This window comes from Myxine glutinosa, chromosome 8, assembly GCF_964187855.1.
Source record: "Myxine glutinosa chromosome 8, kmMyxGlut1.1, whole genome shotgun sequence".
Lineage (NCBI taxonomy): Eukaryota > Metazoa > Chordata > Myxini > Myxiniformes > Myxinidae > Myxine > Myxine glutinosa.
The window spans coordinates 59,213,064-59,238,622 of record NC_136268.1 but is presented as its reverse complement, the minus strand read 5'-3'; the positions used below and the strand labels follow the sequence as shown (position 1 = coordinate 59,238,622).

Genomic DNA, 25,559 nt, shown 5'->3' with positions numbered 1-25,559 from the left:
ACCCGAGGACTGTGCGCCACTGGGCGTCGAGGGGAGCGTGCGGAGGTCGCCTTGGTGCCAGGACTCTCGCAACCAGTATGCATTGCATTGATGTACCACTTTATGGACCGCTGTTCTGCGGCCAAGTACCACTTGATGGACCCCAGGTTCTGGGGCAGGGCACCTCTGCTGGGGACCGGCCATAGTGGCCAGGTAATCTTGCTTGCGGACCTCGGTAAGGTGGCACCTATGCCCAACAGGTGGACCATCCTTAGTTGGCCCCTGTGGCCCTAAATAAAAAATGGACACTTTGTGCTTTTTATTGTAGTTCAAATAGGCCATATGAAGAGAGAAGACATCGGGAAGAACATCGGCCCAGCAGAAAAGAGGAAGACCACCACCAGTTGTTTTTTTGTGTTTATTACAAACTGTAATGACTGTGCACTGGTTGGTGCGTTTGGTGCGTTTGGTGCTTTTGGTGCTTATGGTACTGGTGCGTCGATGCAATGCGTGCTGTCTCCTCCCCCCCAACAGGAATTTCTTTTTGTTTCCCTAAAAAAAGAAAAAAAATCACAGGTCCTGGGTTGCGTTGTAAATAAGGAATAACGTTACTGTAAATAATGCTCCCCACCGTAAATGTATAGTTTGAAAACCATTCCGCAATTCGGTTAGCTGTGGGTGCGAAACTGTTAGATAGGGTGCAATGGAGTAGCGGGACATATTTATTTGTGTTTTAAAATAGTCGCACTCAGGGTCAGGTTAATTGTAGAGGGAACTACACCTATGTGTCACACTAAAAGTAAAGTTTTATAGGCCCGAGGACGGGCCTGAAGGAAGGAGGGTGCAGTGTAACGAATTTGAGAAAGTGTAATGAATGTGAGAATTATGGTTTTGTTGTGTGGAAATGTCACCCTCCGTAATGTAAAGAAAGGTCGACGGTCGTCCTCTTAGTTAATTCCATAAACATACACGCAGGGCACCATATATCCTTTTAAATAGTTATTCCCTTATTCTATGTAGTTTAAGGTTGTGTTTCCCAATAGTCGACTCTCCATTGCACCGAATTAAATAAGAGTAGGTCCCATCTTCAAAGTGCCAGGTTTGGATGGTTTTCGCCGCAAATGGACTCCATTGAGCACGCGGTCGGTTGGAAGAAGAAAGGCGTGTCTCCGCACCTCATCATAGAAAGGAGGAGTGAGTCGGCCCCACTCAACCAACCCAGCACGAAGGGGTTTGGCTTGAGCGGGCGGAGAGAGAACGATCTGGGAGGTTCGCGAAGGTTCAAGGGTGGGGCTTATATAACCCGCGGGCGACGCCCCCACCTCAGATGAGCTACGGAGATGAGATACATGCCGCGCTGCAGATGAGATACGTGCCGCGCTGCAGAGGAGATACGGACCGAGGCAACGCAAGGAGCGCGCGACGCAGCAGTGCGGAAAAAGGAACTTCGCCCGCGCAGTTTGGAACCGCGGGAGTTCGCACGACCGCGGTTCGCTTTTTGACGGCGGTGCCTTCTGGCCCGACCATGCCCAGTCCCCGCTGGACCTTCCTTGCCTCTCCAAGCCATCCACCTTCAGCCATTCATTCCTGCCTGCATTCCCCGTGTAAGTGTGATCGTTCGTCTGTCTTTCACGTTGTCCTGGGGTATTAATTAAGCTTGTATAGTTAAGCTAATATTTGCACTGTGTCTCCTTCCATTCTTTATTTTATTATCCTTCCTTCTTCCTTGGTTATTTTTGGTCTGGTAAATAATAGTAATAAATTATATTTGTTCTTCCTACCTTCGTCTTCTTCTTCACATTCGGTCGCTTTAGTGATTTCCCCCATTGAGGGCCCGTGGCGCGATTCGGCCTACGAAGATTAATCGGGTCAGTCTTGGTAACCGGCTCACGGTGCAGTTCGCTTCGCTCGGCGCAACTAGTCCATTACGCTGCGACCGTGGGCGGGGGAGTATTTCCTTGCGTACCGGTAGGTGCTGGTATTTAGGTCATAGGACGGTTGGGCCTAATACCCTACCCAGCGCTGACCGGGTGTGACGTCATACCCCCAGGACCACGTCGGTCAGTCATATAAACGAGGGGACTAATCCCCCCTTGGTAAGTGGGGAAGGCCGACGTTGGATTCCGTAACAATATGTTAATTATGATGTCATTGGTGCCTTCATCATGACGTCATAATTCGACAAATACAACACTAATTCATCAGATCATTATTTTAAAAATTTCAGCAACTGTTGGTCTGATGGACACGGAATTTCACCATCGGATCGCCTCCTCTCTTAGAATATTTTAATGGTAATCATGACGTTATCGGTCATGTGGTACAGGCGCCATCTTGGAAAAAACGAAAAATGTTGCACCTCTATATCTCCAAACCCTCTGCATGGAAAAAATTGAAACATGGCTCATTGTAAAGAACTCCATATGGGGAATAGGTGTTTGTTAACGATGACGTCATTGGTGCCATAATTATGACATCATAATTCGACAGGGAAAACGCTTAGTCTGATCAGTTTGAAATGTATTGAGAGTGATCTATGCAACAATTATATTAGAGAATATAAATTTATGATGTCATCGCTCACGTGGTCTGGCAGCCATGTTGGATCAAAGAAAAAAAATGTTCAAAAACAGAAGAGTTGGCTCACAACATGTTGACTGCGCAGGGTAAGTATTCTATGAATACCATCTAGTTTTAATAAGTAACACATAAAAATGATGTTCCACTAAACACACACCGGAACGTATTTGTTTGTATTTGACCGCTAGATTAATGATGCTGGAAACGAGCTTATGCAAGCAAACCTGCAAGCAGCAAGGATATCTTCCGCATTTCACTGAGTATTTGCCTTTAATGTTGTACAAATGAGTTCCAAAGATGTGTGCGACAAGCTGTGTTCATGCTGCCTTTATTAATGAGGGGCGGTCAGATACAAATTGATTGGCAATGTTTTCTTACCTTGGAGATATTGCTGGACTGACTCACTGAGCGACCAGGTGGCTTTTCTGTCTGGGGGATGGAGAAAATATGTGAGATTTGTTTTGCCATAATCATTAAAATAAATAATTCCGCAGGCAAATGGAGCATCTCATTTATGTATATGTAATATGCATAAAAAAGAATCGCCAAGAGCTCTGAGCAAGGATTGCTTTGGTTGAATTTTAATATAACTTGAATTCAAAGACGTACACATGCATACACAGGCACACACGCACATGCACACACGCACACCTCTTTTGCTTTTGAGCAAATTTGTCACTCCATAAAAGTGGTCACTAAAATTGACATATTGCTCAATACATAACCTTTGGAACAATTTCGATCAATAGCTTCAAGTACTGTCAGGAACGCTCATATGAGGAACGCTCATGATATGGAATTTTCTAAGCAAGAATGGAATTATGAGTTGACAATCTCATTTTGGAAAGCCTAAGTTCAACAGACAGTGAAATATACAGTACCTTGTAAAATTCGTTTAAAAAAAGATAATAATCCATTGACCATTGCAGAGAGATTACGTAAAATTATCCATCATTTCCAGTTAAGCAAGCACTATTATGGCCAACTGAGGCCTGCAGATCAAACTGCATAAGGTGATAAGTATAAATTTTAATTAATCCCTCTTGGGCACGACCATGTGTGTATTTTGCACAATAAGGACCTGAATAGTAGAGGGCACCCATTTGGATGGAGGGGAAGGTGGTTGGCATGGGAATCTTGGTAAAACAGATTTTCAAAACAACAATGAGGCCATGGAGCGCATTGTTTGAAACAATAAGACCCTGTTATATAAACTGTCCCTGAAATGTACTGTATACACAGTCACGTGAAAAAGTAAGTACACCCCATGTAAAGTTGTGACCTTTTCAACATATTTCAACATACAGCTATTTTATCTTCATTTCAACAATCTTGACAGATAAAGGTGATATAATACAACAAATATCATGAAACATTTACATTTTGTAGTCCATTGTATAATTTAAATAAACATAAATGCTAATTTCGCATGTGGAAAAAGTAAGTACACCCCCACATTTATCACTACTTCAAATACTTAAAATTAGAACCAGGTTCGCCAGTTCTGGTGCAAATGATTAGAACATCGTTAGAGAGGATCTTGGAGGAACCTGTATTATTTAAACCTAAGACATTTAGTTTGGTTTGCTCTTTGTTGTTGAAGTGTGCGGCGTCACCATGCCTAGATCAAAAGAGCTCTCTGAGGCCTTAAGAAAGAAGGTTATAGATGCCTACGAGTTTGGGAAGGGATTTAAAAAGATCTCCAAACAATTTGAAATCAATCATTCGACTGTCCGGAAGATCATCTACAAGTGGAGAAGATTCCAAACAACTGCCAACTTGTTCAGGCCAGGCCGCCCCAGCAAGTTCAGCCCGAGAGCAGACCGCAAGATGCTGAAATAAGTCTCTAAGAACCCCAGAATGTCATCACGGGACCTACAGGTAGCTCTTGCCACTGTTGATGTCAAAGTGCACGAGTCCACCATTAGAAAGCGGCTGCACAAATTTGATCTACATGGGAGGTGTGCCAGGAGGAAACCTTTGCTGTCCAGAAAGAACATCAGGGCAAGATTAAAGTTTGCCAATGAACACCCAGGCAAAGACCAGCACTTCTGGAACAATGTGCTCTGGACAGATGAGTCAAAGGTTTAGCTCTGGACAGAGCTATTTGGCCACAGTACCAGAAGACATGTTTGGCGAAAACCAAAGACAGCATTTGACCACAAGAACCTGATACCAACTGTAAAGCATGGTGGTGGAAATATTATGGTTTGGGGCAGCTTTGCTGCATCAGGGCCTGGGCAGCTCACCATCATAGAATCCACTAGGAATTCTTCATTGTACCAGAGGGTGCTTGAGGATAATGTGAGGCCATCTTTCGGAAAGTTGAAGCTCAACCGAAGGTGGACCTTGCAAAATGACAATGACCCTAAACATACCAGTAAATCCACCAAGGAATGGCTGAAAAGAAAGCAATGGAGGGTTCTGGAATGGCCAAGTCAAAGCCCGGATCTAAATCCCATCGAGATGTTGTGGGGGGATTTGAAACGAGCTGTACATGCAAGAAACCCCTCAAGCATCGCACAGCTGAAAGAATTCTGCATGGAGGAGTGGGCAAAAATTTCTCCCAGTCGAAGTCAGAGACTGGTAGACAGTTATAAGAAACGCCTACTTGAGGTTATTTCTGCCAAAGGGGGCAATACCACCTATTAGAGCCAAGGGTGTACTTACTTTTTCCACATGCGAAATTAGCATTTATGTTTATTTACATTATACAATGGACTACAAAATGTAAATGTTTCATGATATTTGTTATATTATATCACCTTTATCTATAAATATTGTTGAAATGAAGTTCAAATAGCTGTATGTTGAAATATGTTGAAAAAGTCAAAACTTTACATGCGGTGTACTTACTTTTTCATGTGACTGTATGTCTAAAAGACCAAAAGGGTGCCTGAAGCTGAGGTTCAAGGATGTCTCTAAGTGGTATACGAAAGCCCTACACATCAGTTTTGACATTTGGGACACTGTAGCTAACTGCGGAGACACATGGCGACATCAATTATGGTCTGGAAACTCTGGAATAAGCCATCATGATGACCATTGGTTGTAGCAGCTGCACAGCACACGCTGTCGCCGCAAAACATCATCCCACAACTACAGGAGACACCAACTTCACTATCTACTTCAGATGTAGCAACTGTGGTAGACTCTGTCGCACCCAAATTGGCTTGTACAGTCACCACCGGAAGTGTAACACACATGATACACCAATAAGTGCTGCATAACCACCATCTTAGTAGATGGATGGATGCCATTGATTGATGTCTCACACCAGTTTTCCATGGATGCACAATTTCTGAATACAGTACAGTACTGTATATTCACAGCTATAAAGAGATGTAAATGAAATAATCAATGCTCCCTGTATTTTCTGAACTCCAGTTTTGAAAAATTGCATCAACTTTCTCTAACGTTGTAACTTCCAGTTGCGCCTCTGAATTTAATTGTTTCCGAACTTTTATTCAAAAAATTCATGTTGTCTCTCATTTTTTGTAATTATTTCTTGATAGAAAAGGTAAACATGCTTGGCATCAATGAGTGTTTTAAATGATAGTTCCATGATTAATTGGCTTGAGACATTCATGAGACATCTTACTATAATTCACCAAATGTCCGTCTGTCCGTCCGTTCCCAGGTACCGCAAAAACGGCTGAACCGATCGCAACGATATTTTGGGTGGGTAATCTTGGGACCCCTTGGAGTAAAATAGGCTATATTGTTTTTCCAATTTTTCAAATTTTCCCAATTTTCCAATATTCAAGTTTTCCCAAACACGATGGAATAATATTTACCGATATGAACAGTGATGTGGCTTTTATTGAAATTCTAAAAATACTGTTTAAATGTTGATGATTTGCGTGTGATATGATTTAACGGATGTTTATATAAATCGTATATATTTAAAAAAAAAACCTTCAACTTCTGATATTTTGCCTTTTCATTTGGGCCTCCCAATTGAAGCCCCGCCCATAGGGGCAAAATTGCTGGTTTCTATAAATGATACTATGCTGCTCGAGATCAAAATTTATTTTGTTTTTAACTCGGTGAAACTAGAATGTTATGTATGGACATAGGAAGGATACTGATGAAGAAATAAATAATTAAGAAAATAAATTATAATTAATAAATTAATTTTTTAATTATAATTATAATTAAATTAAATTAAATTAATTAAATTAATCAAAATAAATAAATAAATAATTTTTTAAATTTTATTTATTTATTCACGTGATCATGGCTCATGGAAGAAAAAGGTGACGTAGGCCTATGAGACAGAGCAATTGATACAATAAAGCAGACTTTTTGTTATTATAAGTTTCCAAAAACAATTTTCCATTTTGCTTTTTATGCCTGACAAATTTATCAAAACGATTACCCTGGGAGAGAGCTCACCAATACAATGGATAACCTTTCACCGGTGAACGACAGGTAATGAGAAGCAAGACCTGCACCCAGTGAACAAAATTCTCCAATAATTGAGAGTTCTATCCCCGCAGCAACAGTTGTTGCATTGGATAATAGACGGGTCAATATACTGCCTGACCCCAAAAAAATTGCAAATTTTTGTTTTATGCTTATTTCTAGTAGTTTATGAAGTGGAAGACAACATATTAAAAGTTGGACAATTTTGACGCATGGGAAAGTCCCTCAGTGACGTCAGAAAACAAGATGGCTGCCGGCAGATAAAACGTAAAAAAATTGACTGATAATCATCAGACCACTAACAATTTAAAGTTAATTTTGCACCAATATTTGTATTATGATCGTTGCTGGTAGTTTATGCAGTGCTAATCCTGAGACCATTCGCAATTTAAAGTAAATATTTGCACAAATATATGTTCTTTGATTGTTTCTGCCAGTCTATGACATGGAAAGCAACATATAAAAAATTGGACAATTTTGACACATGTGGAAGTACCATATGCCTTCTAGTCTTAGATTCCAGTTTCATCGTCCTCCTCCTCCTCCTCTATGTCTGGTTCAACACTCATATTGTCACAGTTGCTGTCCTGGCAATGTCCACATGCACTGGTGCACTCTAATCCATGCTTCCTACATGAACACCTTAGTGTTTTGCACCCCCCTGAACAGTTGCAGTGAATCATCTGAAGTAGTATGTCTGGAGCAGGGCTTTTGTCTGTCATCACTGGAACAAGTTTTCCTCCTTCTACCTTCCATCCCCACTCCGTTGGCTCCATTCCACAACAAAGGCCCATCCATTCCATTACCTGGTAATAGGTCCACAGAGAATGAAACTTGCAGGCAGCGGATGTGGGTGGCAGTCTTTCAGGAGTGACAAATGCCTTAGCCCTTGCAACCTTTTTGCAGAGAATGTTGTATCTGATCGATGCCAATGAGTCGTTCTGATTTGCTTTAAACAATGCCACCATTGCTCTGCAGCCTGCAGTTTCAATAACATCCTGACTCTGCTGTGGTTTACAGAACACCTTTGAGCTGTCTATCAGTTCCTTTTCTTTCTTGATGATTCTTTGAAACCCTGACTTCTTTCCAATCCCAAAGACACGAGACGTTGCGTCACAGCCAGTTAATGCATGAAGGAACAATATATCTCTGCAGGCTGCATTTCCAAGTATCTGCTGAAGGACTTTGATATTGTAGACATTTGATTTTGCCTTGTCAGAACGGAAATAGAGTTCAATGCAGTTTGTCTCCACCATATAGAAGAGCAGGAGGAGAAGGAGATCTGTATCTTCTCCAATGAGGGTTGTAGATCTGGAAGCCGCATTTGCGACGGCCGCTTTTGCAATCTCAACATCAGCATCTCCCTCTGCTTGGATCACCTCACAGCCTTCCTTGTGCAACACCTCTATAATCAACAGTATCATTGCCTGCTTGTTTGACTCATTCGACAGAAAGTCCTCCTTTTTCCCAACAAATTTTGTTGACTCCGTAATGTTAACCTTGGTGGCATTCTTGTTTCTATTCCGACGTTGATGAGAACAGTCCTTTGTGCTTGGCCCAGCCTCATAACCATCAAACACAACAGTAGCTTTGCCATAGTGTCGTACTGTAAATGAGGCATATTCATCTGCAATGGAACTGTAGGTGAATCCCTCTGTCCACTTTAAGCGGTGAATAAGTGATCCCCCGTCAAGAACATAGTGATCTGTTCCTGGAACTGTCTGGTTGACAGCATTGTCAGATTTGGTTGTAGCATAATTCCTTATTGCCTCCGCCAACTGTGGTTTATCTGGCTGGCGCAGGATGTTTTTTGCCTCAAAAAGAGACATTGGGTATGGGCAGAGTTCATATTTCATCACTTCACCTATCTGGAGATCTCCCGTCTGTGACACCACTAAGAACCTCTGGAATAGTAACGCTGGATCTATTGTGCGGTCCTCAGCAACTTTGACTGCCCTGCTGAATGCAAGTGTCTTGGCTTTAGAACTCCTTTTGTGTGAATAGGAGTAAGCTGGGTGATCATCCATCTTCTTGACAATGTCACTACCTACTTTGAATAGGTCATGAACATTGACATCCTCATTTGCAGTAACCCCTGTGATGATATTGCGCAATGACTTGTCATCAGAAAATGGTGTGAAGCTGTCCAGTTTTTCGGCAACTTTGCCACGATCAGCTTCATCTCGACTCACCCTGGATGTTGGCAACTCCTTATGTTGTTCACTTGTTGAGTAGCTACTCGAGGTCAGTTCTTGCATAGCAAGGTTGTAGGAGGACGATATGGTTGAAGACAGAGTCCAAACTGCTCTCTGGTGCTCTGACATCCCATTTCCTCGAGTCAGCCCCCCTTGGCTTTTCAGTGAGCGCATTAATGTCTGTTCTATCACAAGATCAGAGCCTAGGCCAGCCCAGTATTGGTCACTGCGCCGGATTACATGATAACCAGATTGGAACTTCTGATGAACCTCAGGGTTGTCATCCTCTAACGCAAGCATCTTCTCGAGATAGAGTCGAGCTGACTTCAGGTAATTGGGATGGCCAGCAGCTGCAAATATCGGCAAGCAAGCTGATATGGCTTGGAGATGCATCTCCCAGGACCCCGTCCGATCAGCTGCCACAAGTGCCCTTGCAATTCCCAACATACGCTGGTAGTTGATCCAAAGTGCACTGGTTTTCGAGTCCTTTGCAAGTTTATTCCTATGATATGTAAGATATATATTAGGAGGAAACATACTATGGAATAATCTGCATAGTGGTCATCCCATTGCTTTCTGCATCTGAAATGAATTATATACAAGGGCTCTGTTGCTTAGTCACAAGGTGCACCAGGAAAAGATATGTATAGTCCAGAAGAAAAACATACTGATAGAACCCCCCCCCCCCCCTTCCCCCAATCAACTGGTCCCATTCCTATTAAATAAATATGCATCCCCACAACTCTAGAACCTGGAAAATAAATGCCATCATACACTACAGTTGTAGGAGTACAAAATACATGTAGAATATATGGGGCAATTGTATGCATAGGCCTACCTGTCTTTTTGCTACTGCCTTGGCCTTGGTTGTATTGTACTGTATCTCCTTCGTTGTATTGTATTGTATCTCCAATGTTTACCATACAACGTTGTCCAATTGAGTCCTAATTAGGTGTAATTAACTCATTCATGTGGAGTTGTTACTCAGTCAAGCTGCACAACTACCAGTGAGGAATTAGGTCATTAGCCTACATGCGGGGAGGTCATATTGTTAAAGACATGTGTCAGGTAGCAGATGTAAACATTGTTAAAGACACGAAACAAGTGTTATAAAATGTTGCCTTTGCAGCTGGTCTCAGTGGAACAAATTAATTTATATAAACAAAAAGAAACAAAAATAAAAAACCAAAGACGTTTTCGACGTAGTGAATCGTGCATGGTTTTGTGACATTTTTATCATGTCAAAATTTTTTACTTTCCCATGGTCCATTTCTGTCCAACTTTTGATATGTTCCTAAGTAAGTCTTAAAATATAAGGAAATGCAATAAAACTAAAATTTGCAATTTTTTTGGGGTACGGCTGTTCTGGTTGTATATTGACCCGTCTATAAATTAAACATCCAAGTAAGGTGATTTGGTTATTGCTTATATAAGGTGATTCAAGGCAAGTATCCTTCGACTAATAGGCCCATTTGGTTCATTAGATGCCAAGATGCCTTATTAGCGATCCATGAGCGATCTCATGAAAGCTGCTCAAGTTGCTCCTGAAGAACCTGGATGTTTTCTCATTTGAAGATGCATCTTGACGTTACTTTAGTTCATTGATTGTCGGCAACATCTCGTGATAAAACGTTTCACCAGCCACCCGCACGAGAAAGTGGGAATAATTGGGGCCGTTATAGCAGTTGTAGTAGTAGTTGTTGAGTATTTCCTGATGCATGCCAGGCTTTTCTCGTCAGGAGACCTCACACACATGGAAGACCATATAATCTCAAGAGTGCTTTTCTATGGACAACTTAAATTTGGTAAACGGTCACGTGGTGGACAAAGAAAGCACTATAAAGACGTCCTTAATTCTACACTCAAGTCTTGTGCCATCCCAGTTGTCACCTCGGAGCATCAGGCCACAAACGGGTCAGCTTGGCGTAACATTTGCCGCAAAGGCCTGGACCATTTTGAATATGGGAGACTTGCTATCGAGAGACAGCAGAGGCAAGGAAGGAAAACCTGCCAACGTCCATCTCTGCAAGGACCAGTCTTTACCTGCGGTGTTTATGGTAGATGCTGTGGGTCCCGCATTGGACGATACAGCCATCGCGCAACATACAATGCTTAGTGAGCACGCCAACGAAGGGAGGAGATTCGTCAAAAATGATGACTCACACCATCGGCGTTGTAGTAGTAGTAGTAGTAGTAGTAGTAGTAGTAGTAGTAGTAGTAGTAGTAGTAGTAGTAGTAGTAGTAGTAGTAGTAGTAGTAGTAGTAGTAGTAGTAGTATTGCCATCTTCCTTCCAGGTTTCATACAATGTATTTTTTTCTACATTTTCAGAGGCTGATGCACAAACATAACATAACCAAAAACAGATAACACAGAACTTGACATCAGACAAACACATCCATTGGCCTTGAGGGAAGTTACTTCCCTGAACACATTTGGTGCCAGTGGCCATATCTCGTGGCAGCACTTTTCTCTCCCAAGCGGATGCCAACCCATGGGGTCTGCCCTTGCTATATGAGGTTTGGGCTATACAAATGCTGAGCGATAAGTGAAGAAGTAGCATATACGATTATCAAAGCCTCTGGTATGACCCAGCCAGGGCCAGAACTGAAACGCTAACCTCTCAGACTCACTATGTGCTCTAACTACAAGGCTACGGAACTGGGTATATCAATCAATTTAGTCTCTAACCATAAGCCTAGGCTATAGTGACTTGACGGATTTTCTGTATAGCTAATCATGTGTTTTCAAATACTACCAACGATGGGGCAAAAATGATGGGCCAGCTTTCCTGCGAGATAGCAGCAAGGCTCAACATATTCGAAACTAAAACAATGCGACTGTGTCGCCAATATGCCTCCGCATAGTCCCACAACGGGTAGATGCCATCACTCTGCATATGTATGGATAGGGGATCACGTTTGTGAACTTTCGTGTTGATCGGATAAGGTTCGTTTTTCTATCCAAGATGGCTGCCAAAGCACGTGGCCTATGACATCATCATTTTCAAACTATATGCAACAGCGCTGTTAGATGATATTTGTAAAATTTCGCATCACTAGGGTAAGCGGTTTCAGAGATATAATTATTTAATATTTACCTTCAATCCAAAATGGCTGCCAAACCATGTGACCTATGGTCATAAATTTAATATTTCAATACAAATGGGTCATAGATCATGTGCGTGCAATTTCAGATTTTTAGGATAAGGATTTCGATTAAAATATTTTTGCCTGGTATACCACTTAACCTATGATGTCATCGTTATCATGCTTTTGTTCCCCATTGGGTTACTTGACAATGTGCCAAGTTTCAAATTTTTGCATTCAGCGGTTTCCGAGAAATAATTTTTTAATTATTTGCTTTTGATCCAAGATGGCTGCCATACAACGTGACGTATGACGTCACAATTATCATAAAAACATTCTGCATGGGTGTCACTCCTACCCTGAAAGGTTCGTCTCAATCGGACATATGGTTGCTGAGAAAAACGAGGTTTAGCCCGTACGGACGGACGGACAGACAACCCAAAAACATAATGTCTCCGGAGACTTTGTCCGCAGATGCATAGCAATGCATGTAGGTACCGAAAGAGAAATACGATATAAACCCAGATGTGAAAAATAAAATTTCCAAGCCAATAATATGATTTTTGGGCCAGTTTATACAAGGATATACAAGGACCTTTGCTGGAAGCACATCCACACACGAGCTACCTACAAGTCCTGCCGCCGGTATAACGTTGATCCGAGGGACACGTTGATGAATCACTCTGCCTGTGAAACGTCGGGATGTTTCCAGCTGGGTAAAGAAAGATTCGAACCGAGTGTGCGTACCTCTAGGCCATCCTACAAACCCTAAGTGCAATGTACTTATCCATCGCGTGGGCCATTTTTTAAACTTAAAAAAAAAAACTGTCTGAAAATAAATAATGTTGGCAAATTTGAGCTTTAAAAGGAATGAATGATTTTGATGTGGGGCTTTGTTAACTGTTGTTGAGCTTAGCTTCCCCTCAAATTGATTGAAGTGCCGGAGTGCTTTGCGCTCCATGAGCACCTTTGTATTTCCATGGTCGGTTACCAGAAGGGGTTCAGTCCTCACAATCAGCCATTACCTTTGCATGGGCCAATTAAACAGCAAAACTGCCTTACAAAGTCAGCCACAGATTGGCCATTCTTTGCCGTTCCAAGTGTTTTCTTGAAAAATCAGAACTACAGAGTTAATAAGGCTTTTGTGCATTGCTCAATGGACTTGGAGTACTGCCCCCCCCCCCTTGTGGACTGGCCCCCCAACATCACATTTGTCCCTCATGTATATAACATAAAGATCTCAGCATTAGAATCTCCCATGATGAAGCCTTCTTTGTGTTTTTTTTTTTTACCAACTTCCCTTTGGTTTAGCTCTGTCTCCTTTCTCAGATGTCCAACCCTCCTCAACAACTCCAACTCTTCCAGTAACCCCTTCCTGGTAAAACTTCCAAAATCCAGGATGAGTGCAATCAATGATTTTCTTTGTCACTTCTCCCATAATCGATCTGCATTCCAGAAGCTGCGTTATCACACTCTTCCCGACAGTGCTTTCAGCAGGTCGTGCACCGTCATCTCCTGTCATCCCCCATTCTTACCCACAATCTTTATTGTCCTCATTAACTCCTCCTACCCCAATCCTCTTACTTTCATCATGGCGTGATTATTCCTCTTGCTCCTCCATGACCCTCAATCTTGTTGAGAGAAACAATTAACTAAAGCGAAGAAAGATCCACAGTTCTAAATCATAATGGTTCCTACTTTCCTTTAATGATTTATATAATTTATGATTTATATAATTTATAATGATTTATAATTTGTAATGATTTATTTATAATTTATAATGGTTCCTATAATTTTTTTCTTTTTTTCTTTACTACCGCTGTGGGTTTATCTGTTTGGTGTAAACATGTTCATGATGCTGTAATTCCTGAAATAAAACAAAAACACTCTACTGATGTATCTTTTCTACTAAATACCTTTGTTATTCATGTGAAAGTACAGTGTGTGTGTGTGTGTGTGTGTGTGTGTGTGTGTGTGTGTGTGTGTGTGTGTGTGTGTGCTGTGCTCATCTGATCATCTCTCCATATTTGAAATAACGTATACATGGGTGGGTGGTTGGTTCGGCCAGTAATACGGATAGCCATGTGAGGGTGGGGGTGGGAGGGGGAGGGGAGGGTGTTTCAACCTGTGTTATACATCCCCTTCAAATATGTTGGCACACAATACTTCCTTCTTGCCTTTCCATCACATGCAACTAAGTCAAGCAGGTTGTTTTCAAAGACATTCCTGTTTATTCCAGCTCTGAGGATTGCTTTGGGCTTTTGTTATTGCTCTGCTAATACATAGCCTGTCGGTTATGTGGCCAAAAAGCTTTTTCGTGTTAATAACAGCCATTTCTTTCTGAAGACAACATGGCGTTCCCTTTTGCTGATATGTCAGAGAGAAAAGAGAAAAACCACTAGGCACGAATCAAAGTTTCTCCCTGTGCGATTGCTTCGAGCAGCAATAAAATAACGCAGTTTTTCTTTGATACTCTCCCCCTGTGCCCCCTCCTAACCCCCAGATTTAATGCAAGTGGCTTTGTATTTTTCCATGTGGTTTTATCCATGGCACATTCGTATACATAACCTTGGGTTTCCTGATGTCCTCCTTTTTCAAGGGAGAGGAAAGGGTTGTATCACAATTACAAGGCGTGCGGCAATTACTGGGGAGATCTTCGACCCAGCCTGAGGCAGTGTTGTGGGAGGGGCTTGAAGGGATGGGGGCGGAGTAGGGGGTATAGAGGGAGGGGCTTCCGGCATTGGCAAAGAAAATGCGTTACGTAATATATGGACGACCCCTGCGCGACTTGCGTCTTATTAACAGAGCAGCTGCCAACAAAAACAAATGGTTTGCAACCATCACTTGTTTATACATTCGCTAATTTGCCATAACCAAATAAGCAGAATAATTAATAAAAAAAATATGAGCCTTGATAAAAGAAAAGGGATGAAAAGGGTAAATAGTGAGTCTTGTTGGTTCCTAATTGCAGTAAAATGAATAATAATAATAATAATAATAATACATTTATTTTATATAGCGCTTTTCAAGAAGCCCAAAGGCGCTTTTTGACAGAGTACAAAAAACAAATGCAAAAAGACAAAAATCAATAGGTAAATAATCAAAGTAAAAGGAAGGAGAAGGAGAAGAGATAGTCAGGGGTTAAATGCTGTGGGTTAAATGTTGAATGCAGTGTTGAACAGGTGGGTCTTGAGTGATGTTTTGAATGTGGTGAGTGAGGAGGAGTCTCTGATGGTGTGAGGTAGTGAGTTCCAGAGGGTGGGAGCATCGATGGAGAAGGCCCTGTCCCCCCAGGATCTGAATTTGGTCCGGAGGGGGAGGGGCGGTCAGGAGGTTGGTACCAGCAGAGCGGAGGTTGTGGGTGGGAGTGTGTCTGGAGAGGAGGTCAGTCAGGTAGGATGGAGCCAGGTTATGGAGGGCTTTGTAGGTCAAGAGGAGGATTTTGTACTGGATTCTCTGGGGGATGGGGAGCCAGTGAAGCTTGTAAAGGACGGGGGTGATGTGGTCACGGGTCCGGGAATGGGTGAGTAGACGGGCAGCGGAGTTCTGAATGTATTGGAGTTTATTGGTGATTATTGAGGGTGAACCATAGAGGAGGCTGTTGCAGTAGTCCAGACAGGAGGTGATGAAGGCGTGGATGAGGGTTTCTGCAGCCATGGAGGAGAGGGATGGGCGGAGACGGGCGATGTTTTTCAGGTGAAAGAAGGCTGTCTTTGTGATTGGTTTAGTGTATTTGTCGAAGGAGAGGGTTTGGTCAAAGATGATGCCAATATTCCGGATGTGAGGGGAGGTGGATACTGGGAAACCGTCGATGTTGAGGGCAAAGTTATGGGTGGATTTTATGAGCGTTTTTGGGCCAATGATGATTATTTCAGATTTATTACAGTTAAGTTTGAGGAAGTTGATTTGAAGCCAGGATTTTATTTCAGTGATGCAGTTTGTCAGGATAGAGTGGGTGGCGGTGGAGATGGACTTGGTGGAGATGAAAAGCTGGAAAATCGGCGAAGCAGTGGAATTGGAGACCATGACGGCGGATTAAGTGACCGAGGGGGGACAGGTACAGGATGAAGAGGAGGGGGCCAATAACTGAACCTTGGGGGACACCTTGGGGGAGGGGAGCAGTGGGGGATTTGCAGTTATTGATGGAGATGAACTGGCGTCTGTCAGAGAGCTATGATTTAATCCAAGAGAGGGCAGTGCCGGTAATGTTAAAGGTGGTTTCAAGTCGGGTGAGGAGGATGGTGTGATTGATGGTGTCAAAGGCAGCGCTGAGGTCGAGGAGGATGAGAATGTTGAGGTTGCCAGCATCAGAGGAGAGGAGAAGGTCGTTGGTGATTTTGAGGAGAGCAGTTTCAGTACTGTGGTTGGAGCGGAATCCGGATTGGAATGTTTCATACAGGTTATTGGCAGAGAGGTGATGTTTGAGTCGAGTGGCTACAGCGCGTTCCAAAACTTTTGACAGAAAGGGTAGGTTGGAGATAGGTCTGAATAAAGGCAATCCTGAGAATCATTTTGTAATCACAGTGTGAAAGGGTTAGCTCTTCTGTTGTCAACAACCTTTTTGTTCACGGCTTATTCAGCTGCCACCCAAGAAAACAAAACAAAACTGTTAAATTGATGCCACTTGAATTCCCACACATGTAGCATGGAATCTTGAAAACCACGTGATTCGCAATAACTCCTCTATTATTGCTATTCTTTCAAAAAATAGCACATTCAATGGACAAGTGTTGTACATAAATAGATAGTTTTTTTAATGCATGGAGTAAATGAAGTTATTCCTGCATGGATGAACTTTCTCACATGCTCACAACTTTGGAGTAAAAAAAAGGTCACGTGCCCAGCATTACTCCCTATTTGTTCGACTGCTTCAGTCAAGACATTGAGCAAAAAGAAAGATATAATTATTTAAACAGACATATCGGTGATTCACATATTATGTAATGCACTTTCAATGTCACAAAACCTCACAAGGGGTGCAAGCAGGATTTTTGTAAGGGGTCCCACGTTGCCGAGCAACAGTAGCAGAAATGACTAAATTGTTTAGATTTTGTAAACTTTGTTTATCTGAATAAGTTCATATTCATTGCCTCCTCAGTGCACGTTGAGCGAAACACAAAACGACTTACTCGAATATTTTACCTGTTCACAAGAGTGAATCTATGTTGCGCCAATCACACGGTCCGTACTATCGTCTTACATTCGAACTGTGGATCCGATCGCCCCTCCATGTAACAATATGTTTCACATTATAGGGATAGCCACCAATTCCCCAGAGAATAAAATACTACATTTAATAAGGACTTTGTTTTGATCAAGAAATCTTCACAGGAGGGTAAGATAATAGTTAGTTATTACATGTTGTATTATACTGTACTTACAACAGGTAAAGCAGACAGCTGTACATCATGAAAAATATGACATGGATGACCCACGGAATGTGTCAATTATCCGACGTTTTCAACAAACTTGTGAAAGCAACACGCAGCGTGGATTCCTACCAAGTTGCATCTAAATGGGGTGAATACTTTCTGAGGAGAAGTCAAATGTAGCGATCCTGGAATCGTAAAGAGCCTTGACCTTAAAAATGACCGGAATTTTTTGATGGAATTTGCAAGGCATCAGGAGGCCTAGTTGGTCCTCAGAAGTTTTACAAAGCTTGGTGAAAGTATAACTATTCGTTTTATCATCACTGGTGATGAAGGTTGTGGTCAGGTTTCATCAAAATAGTGTCTGTAGATATAGAGAAGAAAGAAAATATTTAGGGGGGGGGGGGTGGGGGTCAAACATGGACCCACTTTAACCCCCATAAACCTCCGAGAGCCCGATTTTTAAAATGCTGTGAACAAACTTGAGTACATCATAGGTGATGAAGGTTGTTGTCAAGTGTCATCGAAATTGTGTCTGTAGTTTCATTGAAATTGCGTCTGTAGTTTCAGAGAAATTGTGTCTGTAGTTTCATCGAAATTGTGTCTGTAGTTTCATCGAAATTGTGTCTGTAGTTTCAGAGAAATTGTGTCTGTAGTTTCAGAGAAATTGTGTCTGTAGTTTCAGAGAAATTGTGTCTGTAGTTTCAGAGAAATTGTGTCTGTAGTTTCAGAGAAATTGTGTCTGTAGTTTCAGAGAAATTGTGTCTGTAGTTTCAGAGAAATTGTGTCTGTAGTTTCAGAGAAATTGTGTCTGTAGTTTCAGAGAAATTGTGTCTGTAGTTTCAGAGAAATTGTGTCTGTAGTTTCAGAGAAATTGTGTCTGTAGTTTCATAGAAATTGTGTCTGTAGTTTCAGAGAAATTGTGTCTGCAGTTTCATCGAAATTGTGTCTGTAGTTTCAGAGAAATTGTGTCTGTAGTTTCAGAGAAATTGTGTCTGTAGTTTCAGAGAAATTGTGTCTGTAGTTTCATCGAAATTGTTTCTGTAGTTTCAGAGAAATTGTCTGTAGTTTCAGAGAAATTGTGTCTGTAGTTTCATCGAAATTGTGTTTGTAGTTTCATCGAAATTGTGTCTGTAGTTTCAGAGAAATTGTGTCTGTAGTTTCAGAGAAATTGTGTCTGTAGTTTCAGAGAAATTGTGTCTGTAGTTTCAGATAAATTGTGTCTGTAGTTTCAGAGAAATTGTGTCTGTAGTTTCAGAGAAATTGTCTGTAGTTTCAGGGAAATTGTGTCTGTAGTTTCATCGAAATTGTTTCTGTAGTTTCAGAGAAATTGTGTCTGTAGTTTCAGAGAAATTGAGTCTGTAGTTTAAGAGAAATTGTGTCTGTAGTTTAAGAGAAATTGTGTCTGTAGTTTAAGAGAAATTGTGTCTGTAGTTTCATCGAAATTGTGTCTGTAGTTTCATCGAAATTGTGTCTGTAGTTTCAGAGAAATTGTGTCTGTAGTTTAAGAGAAATTGTGTCTGTAGTTTAAGAGAAATTGTGTCTGTAGTTTCAGAGAAATTGTGTCTGTAGTTTAAGAGAAATTGTGTCTGTAGTTTAAGAGAAATTGTGTCTGTAGTTTCAGAGAAATTGTGTCTGTAGTTTCAGAGAAATTGTGTCTGTAGTTTCAGAGAAATTGAGTCTGTAGTTTAAGAGAAATTGTGTCTGTAGTTTAAGAGAAATTGTGTCTGTAGTTTAAGAGAAATTGTGTCTGTAGTTTCATCGAAATTGTGTCTGTAGTTTCATCGAAATTGTGTCTGTAGTTTCAGAGAAATTGTGTCTGTAGTTTAAGAGAAATTGTGTCTGTAGTTTAAGAGAAATTGTGTCTGTAGTTTCAGAGAAATTGTGTCTGTAGTTTCAGAGAAATTGTGTCTGTAGTTTAAGAGAAATTGTGTCTGTAGTTTCAGAGAAATTGTGTCTGTAGTTTCAGAGAAATTGTCTGTAGTTTCATCGAAATTGTGTCTGTAGTTTCATCGAAATTGTGTCTGTAGTTTCATCGAAATTGTGTCTGTAGTTTCAGAGAAATTGTGTCTATAGTTTCAGTGTGTCCCCCCCCCCCCCCTTTTCCCGTGCCTCCTCCCCCAAAGCCCCCTCCCTCCCACAGATCTCCCGATGTCCCTGTTCTCTTCTGTTGTACTTGTGCGCTTCGCTCTCTCTCCCCATCTTGTCTCCTGCTCCCTTTATTGTTTTATGTGTCAGTTTGTCTTTTTGTGATCCATGTTAGCTCTTGCACGAGCCTCAATCTTGTATACAAAAAAAAGGAAATAAAGAAGAAGTAGATCCGAGTGTTTACATACTTACTTACTGACTGACTGACTGACACTGCGCAATGCTACTACCTCACCTGAACTATATTCCAGGTGAGCTAAAAAAACAAATCAACTGTAAATCAAGAAACTCAGAGCAGGTGAGGAGCTGCAGCTCCACATTACCCTCGTTAAGTATAGGATTTCAAGGCAACCTGTCCACATGATAAACCATATATGACAATAAAAGCACAATTCACTTACCCAAATGCAAACAGACAAACACCCAATCCTCAGAGTCGTCTATAAACATTACCTGGACATCCAGCATGGCTGGGCAAACAAGCCGTCCACCGAAGTGATGAGCATGACGAGGCAGACCTTCTGGTTAGCCAACCTTACATCCTTATCAGTTTTGTCAAACCATAGAGACAGGCAGCACCGTCGGACAAAGAAATAGATTGCCTCGGCCCACCCACTTACGTCACAGCAGAGAGAAATTAAAAAGGGACCGAGGCCTTTCAACACTGGCGCCAGTTCAAGCTGACATCCGGAGGGACGCATTCAGAATGGATGTGCATGCAGGCGTGTGCGCACACCGGTGCAAGGATTATGGATAAAAAGCTGGCCCAAGAGACTCACTGCAGATCGTGAGTCCAAGGACAAAAAGAAGCTTCAGGATTAAGTGTCATGGCCGTTGTCCCTTGCATGGCACGGCTAACTGCATGCCCACGCAGAAGGCGTGCGAGCAAAGAGATTCTGGAGGGCTTGATTGTCCGCCCCATGTGCTTCGCCATCTCAGATGCAGTCGCTTTCTGATTATATGAACTGGTAAAACTTGTGAGTGGGGTACCCAGAAACATCCTGTGCATAATGCGTCATATTTACCCTGTCAGGAAGTTTGAGAACGTACGTAATATATCAACACAACAATGAAGCATGGCCAAAAAGAAAATGCTCTTGATACCTTACATATGCACATCTTCGAGGGAGAGGTTGAAAATGAAAAGTATAGTTGAAGGAGAGAAAGGGAAAGGATATCAGAAAGAAATGAGGGTGAAGGTGTGGGGGGAGTGGAAAGAGGAAGGAAATTGGTGTAAAGGGAGGACAGGAAAGGTGCAAGTATGGGGACAAGTGGGTCAGAAATTCTGCCACTTTTTAACCTACCGTACATAATAAATGGACATCTGAAATGCTTACATTTACAGTGCATTCAGAAAGTATTCAGACCCCTTCACTTTTTAAACTTTTTGTTATGTTGCAGCCTTATGCTGAAATCGTTTAAATTCATTTTTCCCCTCATCAATCTACACTCAATACACCCCATAATGACAAAGAGAAAACAGGATTTTAGAAAGTTTTGCAAATTTATTCAAAATAAAATAATGAAATATCACATTTACATAAGTATTCAGACCCTTTGCTATGAGACATGAAATTTAGCTCAGGTGCCTCCCATTTCTCTTGATCATCTTTGAGATGTTTCTACACCTTGATTGGAGTCCACCTGTGGTAAATTCAATTGATTGCACATGATTTGGAAAGGCACACACCTGTCTATACAAGGTCTCACAGCTGACAATGCATATCAGAGCATAAACCAAGCCACGAGGTCGAAGGAACTGCCTGCAGAGCTCAGAGACAGGATTGTGTCGAGGCACAGATCTGGGGAAACCTACAAAAAAATCTGCTGCATTGAAGGTTCCCAGGAGCACAGTGGCCTCCATAATTGTTAAATGGAAGAAGTTTGGAACATCCAGGACTCTTCCTAGAGCTGGCCGCCCGGCCAAACTGAGCAATCGGGGGAGAAGGGCCTTGGTAAGAGAGGTGACCAAGAACCCGATGGTCACTCTGGCTGAGCTCCAGAGATCCTGTGTGGAGATGGGAGAAACTTCCAGAAGGACAACCATCACTGCAACACTCCACCGATCTGGGCTTTATGGCAGAGTGGCCAGACGGAAGCCTCTCCTCAGCGAAAGACATGAAAGCTCGCTTGGAGTTTGCAAAAAAGCACCTGAAGGACTCTCAGACTGTGAGAAACAAGATTCTGTGGTCTGATGAAACCAAGATTGAACTGTTTGGCTTCCGTCTGTATATGTTCATGTCAAAAGATTTGCAGCTCAGAATTCATCTATCTATAATTCCAGTAATCTCTGTGTGTGTGTCTGTGTGTATGTCTGTGTGTCTGTGTGTATGTCTGTGTGTCTGTGTGTTTGTCTGTGACCGCTGTTTCTCGACAACCACGGGTCCGATATACTTGAAACTTGCCAGGTATATTGCTGGGGACCTGAGGATGTGCCTTTTCAAGGTTTCATATTAATCGGAGAAGTAGTTACCGAACTATGGCGATTTCTTTACCAAACTCCGCAAGCCGTTCGCTTTGGACCAAACCATTTCATGTAAATAGAGGGGGGGGGGGGGGGGGATTGTCACCGTACTCGCAAGCCGTTCGCTTTGGACCAAACCATTTCATGTAAATAGAGGGGGGGGGGGGGGGGATTGTCACCGTACTCGCAAGCCGTTCGCTTTGGACCAAACCATTTCATGTAAATAGAGGGGGGGGGGGGGGGGGGATTGTCACCGTACTCGCAAGCCGTTCGCTTTGGCTTTGCGAATGGACCAAACCATTTCATGTAAATAGACGGGGGGGATATAATTTTAGATATATATATAGTACGGGCATGCCCTAGTATTGTAAATGACAGCACACTGAGCAGTAAAATAATTAAAAATTCTTTATGAATATCCTGACGTTTCAAGAACAAACTAGTTATCTTCCTCAGAGGTGTTGAGTGTGGTGTTAACCGTAACTTTTAATTGTGGTGTTAACGGTTGGTACGGGGGAACCAACACAAGGAATATATACATACATACATATATATATATATATATATATATATATATATATATATATATATATATATATATATATATATACATACATACATACATACAACACAACAACAGGCATTTTAAGGCCATTTTCCCTGCTAGAGCGGGGGTTAGCCTTGCGGTCCCCATGACAATCTTCTCCATTTTGCCCTATTTTCTGCATCTCTCCTTGTTAACCCCCTTGCTCGCATTTCTTCTTCCACCATCTTTAGCCAAGTCTTTCTCTGTCTTCCCCGTCCTCTACTTCCTTCTACATTCATTTCCATCACTCTTCTCAACCAGTCACTTTCATCCTTCCTCAACACATGACCAAACCATCTCAACCTGTTCCTCTTCACAGCATTAATCACAGGCTCTATTCCCATCATCTTTCGCAATTCATCATTTGTCTTCCTCTCTCTCAACGATACTCCGCACATCCACCGAACCATTCGCATTTCCACCCTTTCTAGCCTTCGTTGCTGCTCTACGTTCATTACCCATGTCTCGCTTCCTTAAATCATAACACTTCTCACACATGCAGCATACACCTTTCCCTTCAGCTTCAACGACACTCCCCTCCTCATCAGCACGCCACTCAGTTCCCGAAACTTCTTCCATGCACATCTCACTCTAGCAACCATTGCCGAGTCTGTTCCACCTTCTCCATTCAGCATGTCTCCCAGGTAGCAAAATGTTTTCACACCTTCCAGCTTCACGCCCTCTCCAAGATCCAACAACATTTCCTCCATCTGCAGCTCCCTCTGTGGCAGGGGCATTGATCACGGTCATGCACGTAGCAGGAATCCGAGGAGCGTATCTCAAGGTCAGCGAGGCAGAGCGCGCGTGGCAGAGAGCATCTATATGCAGGGAGTCCAGGCAGAGAAAGCGTCGGGGCAGAGAGAGTTCAGAGTGCTGAGCCAGAGAATCCAGAGAGAGAGAGACCGGGGGTCCGGGCCGGGTTTTATAGCCCCCCAGAGCCCCACTCAAATGTTCCATGGGCCTCCATTGGCCGCCTGGGGTCACGTGTCGTGACAGCCCCTTATTGGTCACCCTCAGCCACTCCCTTCAGCTCCCATTGGCTGCAACTTATCGGCCACTCCCTCTAGCTCCCATTGGCAGTTCGCTGCTCTCCGGCCACACCCTCCAGCTCCTCCCTCGGGCCTGCAAGGCTTGTCCTCGGCCCATGACAGGGCATTTTAGGCTGCAATGAGGCCTACCATTATCCTGCCTGCCTCAATGCATACTAACACTGGGAAGAAGACTATACTTCACATTTAATAAGAAATAACTAACTAAGCGAGGCTACATGTTGTGGTGTAACTAACTATGGGGGGGGGGGGGGGGCGAGAGGGGGGGGGGGGTTGCCTTTATTTACAAAACCGCAACAATATATATATGTATGTATATATATATATATATATATATATATATATATATATATATACATATATACATATATACATATATACATACATATAAATACATATACAGACTTGGCATTTAATATGGAATATATATTTTTTCTTGACTTGGGTGTACTTTCTGAACTCAGTATATCAATCTGGTGAGTTTCTTTTACCCTTCGGTGATGTCTTTGTTGAAAGAACCATGTCACTGATTGTCTTTCGCAGAAAGAAGTCAATAACAGGATTATATCACAGGTGGCGTGACAAAATGTAAGGACAGGTACATTTGACGATTGGCTTCACAATCAGGTATATAAGGGTTGTTGCGTTCTGTATTAGTGGAAAACAACTGCTGCACATCTACAAAAGTTATTGCCGCTTCCTCTGGAGATGGTCCGTCAACTTGACAATGCTGTTTGTCATGGAGTGGTGGCTTTACGAAATTCTGGCATGAAATAGCGTGCTATTGCTCGGCAATATGGCATCACTCAAGGTCAGGTGTCCTAGATCCTGAAATGAAATGCTCAGAGGGGTGTCCCTACTCCAATACCGAGGCCAGGACGTCCACGCAGAACCACAAGGAGAGATGATCGCCAGCTGCACCGGTTAGTCCGCAATGGCCGTACCAAGTCAGCTAATCGGCTTAGGGCTGAGTGGCAGCAACTGACACATGTGCCTGTATCCAGAAGGCTAGTCAACCAACGACTGGTTCAAGCAGGCTATCGTGCCAGGCGTCCCCTGAAAAAGCCACGCCTGACCAGACAACACAGCCAGCGCCGATTGCAGTGGGCCAGAGAGCACCGTCAATGGCAGCCAGGACACTGGAATCACGTGACCTTCAGTGACGAGTCTAGATTTCTGGTCTATCGTCAAGATGGCCGTGTCCGAGTGTGCAGACAAGTGCATGAAGCCCACAACGAAGATTGTATAGTGCCAAGAGTCCAAGCTGGAGGTGGTGGGGTGACCGTTTGGGCTGCTTTTCATGCAGGGGGAAAAACTGACCTAGTTGTTCTGAATGGAAACCTGAACCAGTTCAAGTACAGGGTCAATCTGGAAGAAACATTGCTTCCATTTGCTTGTGCAGCCTTTCGAGGAAACTTTGTCTTCCAAGATGACAATGCACGGCCTCATCGTGCTCGCATGATCCAACACTTTCTTGCTGACCGTGGTGTAGAGCATGTGGAGTGGCCTGCCATGTCCCCGGATATGAATCCGATAGAGAACTTGTGGGCAGAATTAACGCGTCAAATCGACAACTTGGACCAGCAGCCGACCTCTGTGCGTGAATTGCAGCAGACTATTGTCACTGCATGGCAAGCGATTCCTGTCCAAACCTTGGCAAATCTCGTGAACAGC

At 42.6% G+C, this 25,559-nt stretch overlaps 1 protein-coding gene across 1 annotated transcript in view; it reads right to left on the bottom strand.

The window, feature by feature from the left end:
- Positions 1-25,559, bottom strand: part of LOC137432521 (E3 ubiquitin-protein ligase MARCHF8-like) — a 191,772-nt gene that overhangs the window by 86,254 nt on the left and 79,959 nt on the right. The window contains exon 2 of the mRNA XM_078783320.1: positions 2,938-2,988. Coding sequence (XP_078639446.1) covers positions 2,938-2,988 — 51 coding nt within the window. The remainder of the gene's footprint in view (positions 1-2,937; positions 2,989-25,559) is intronic.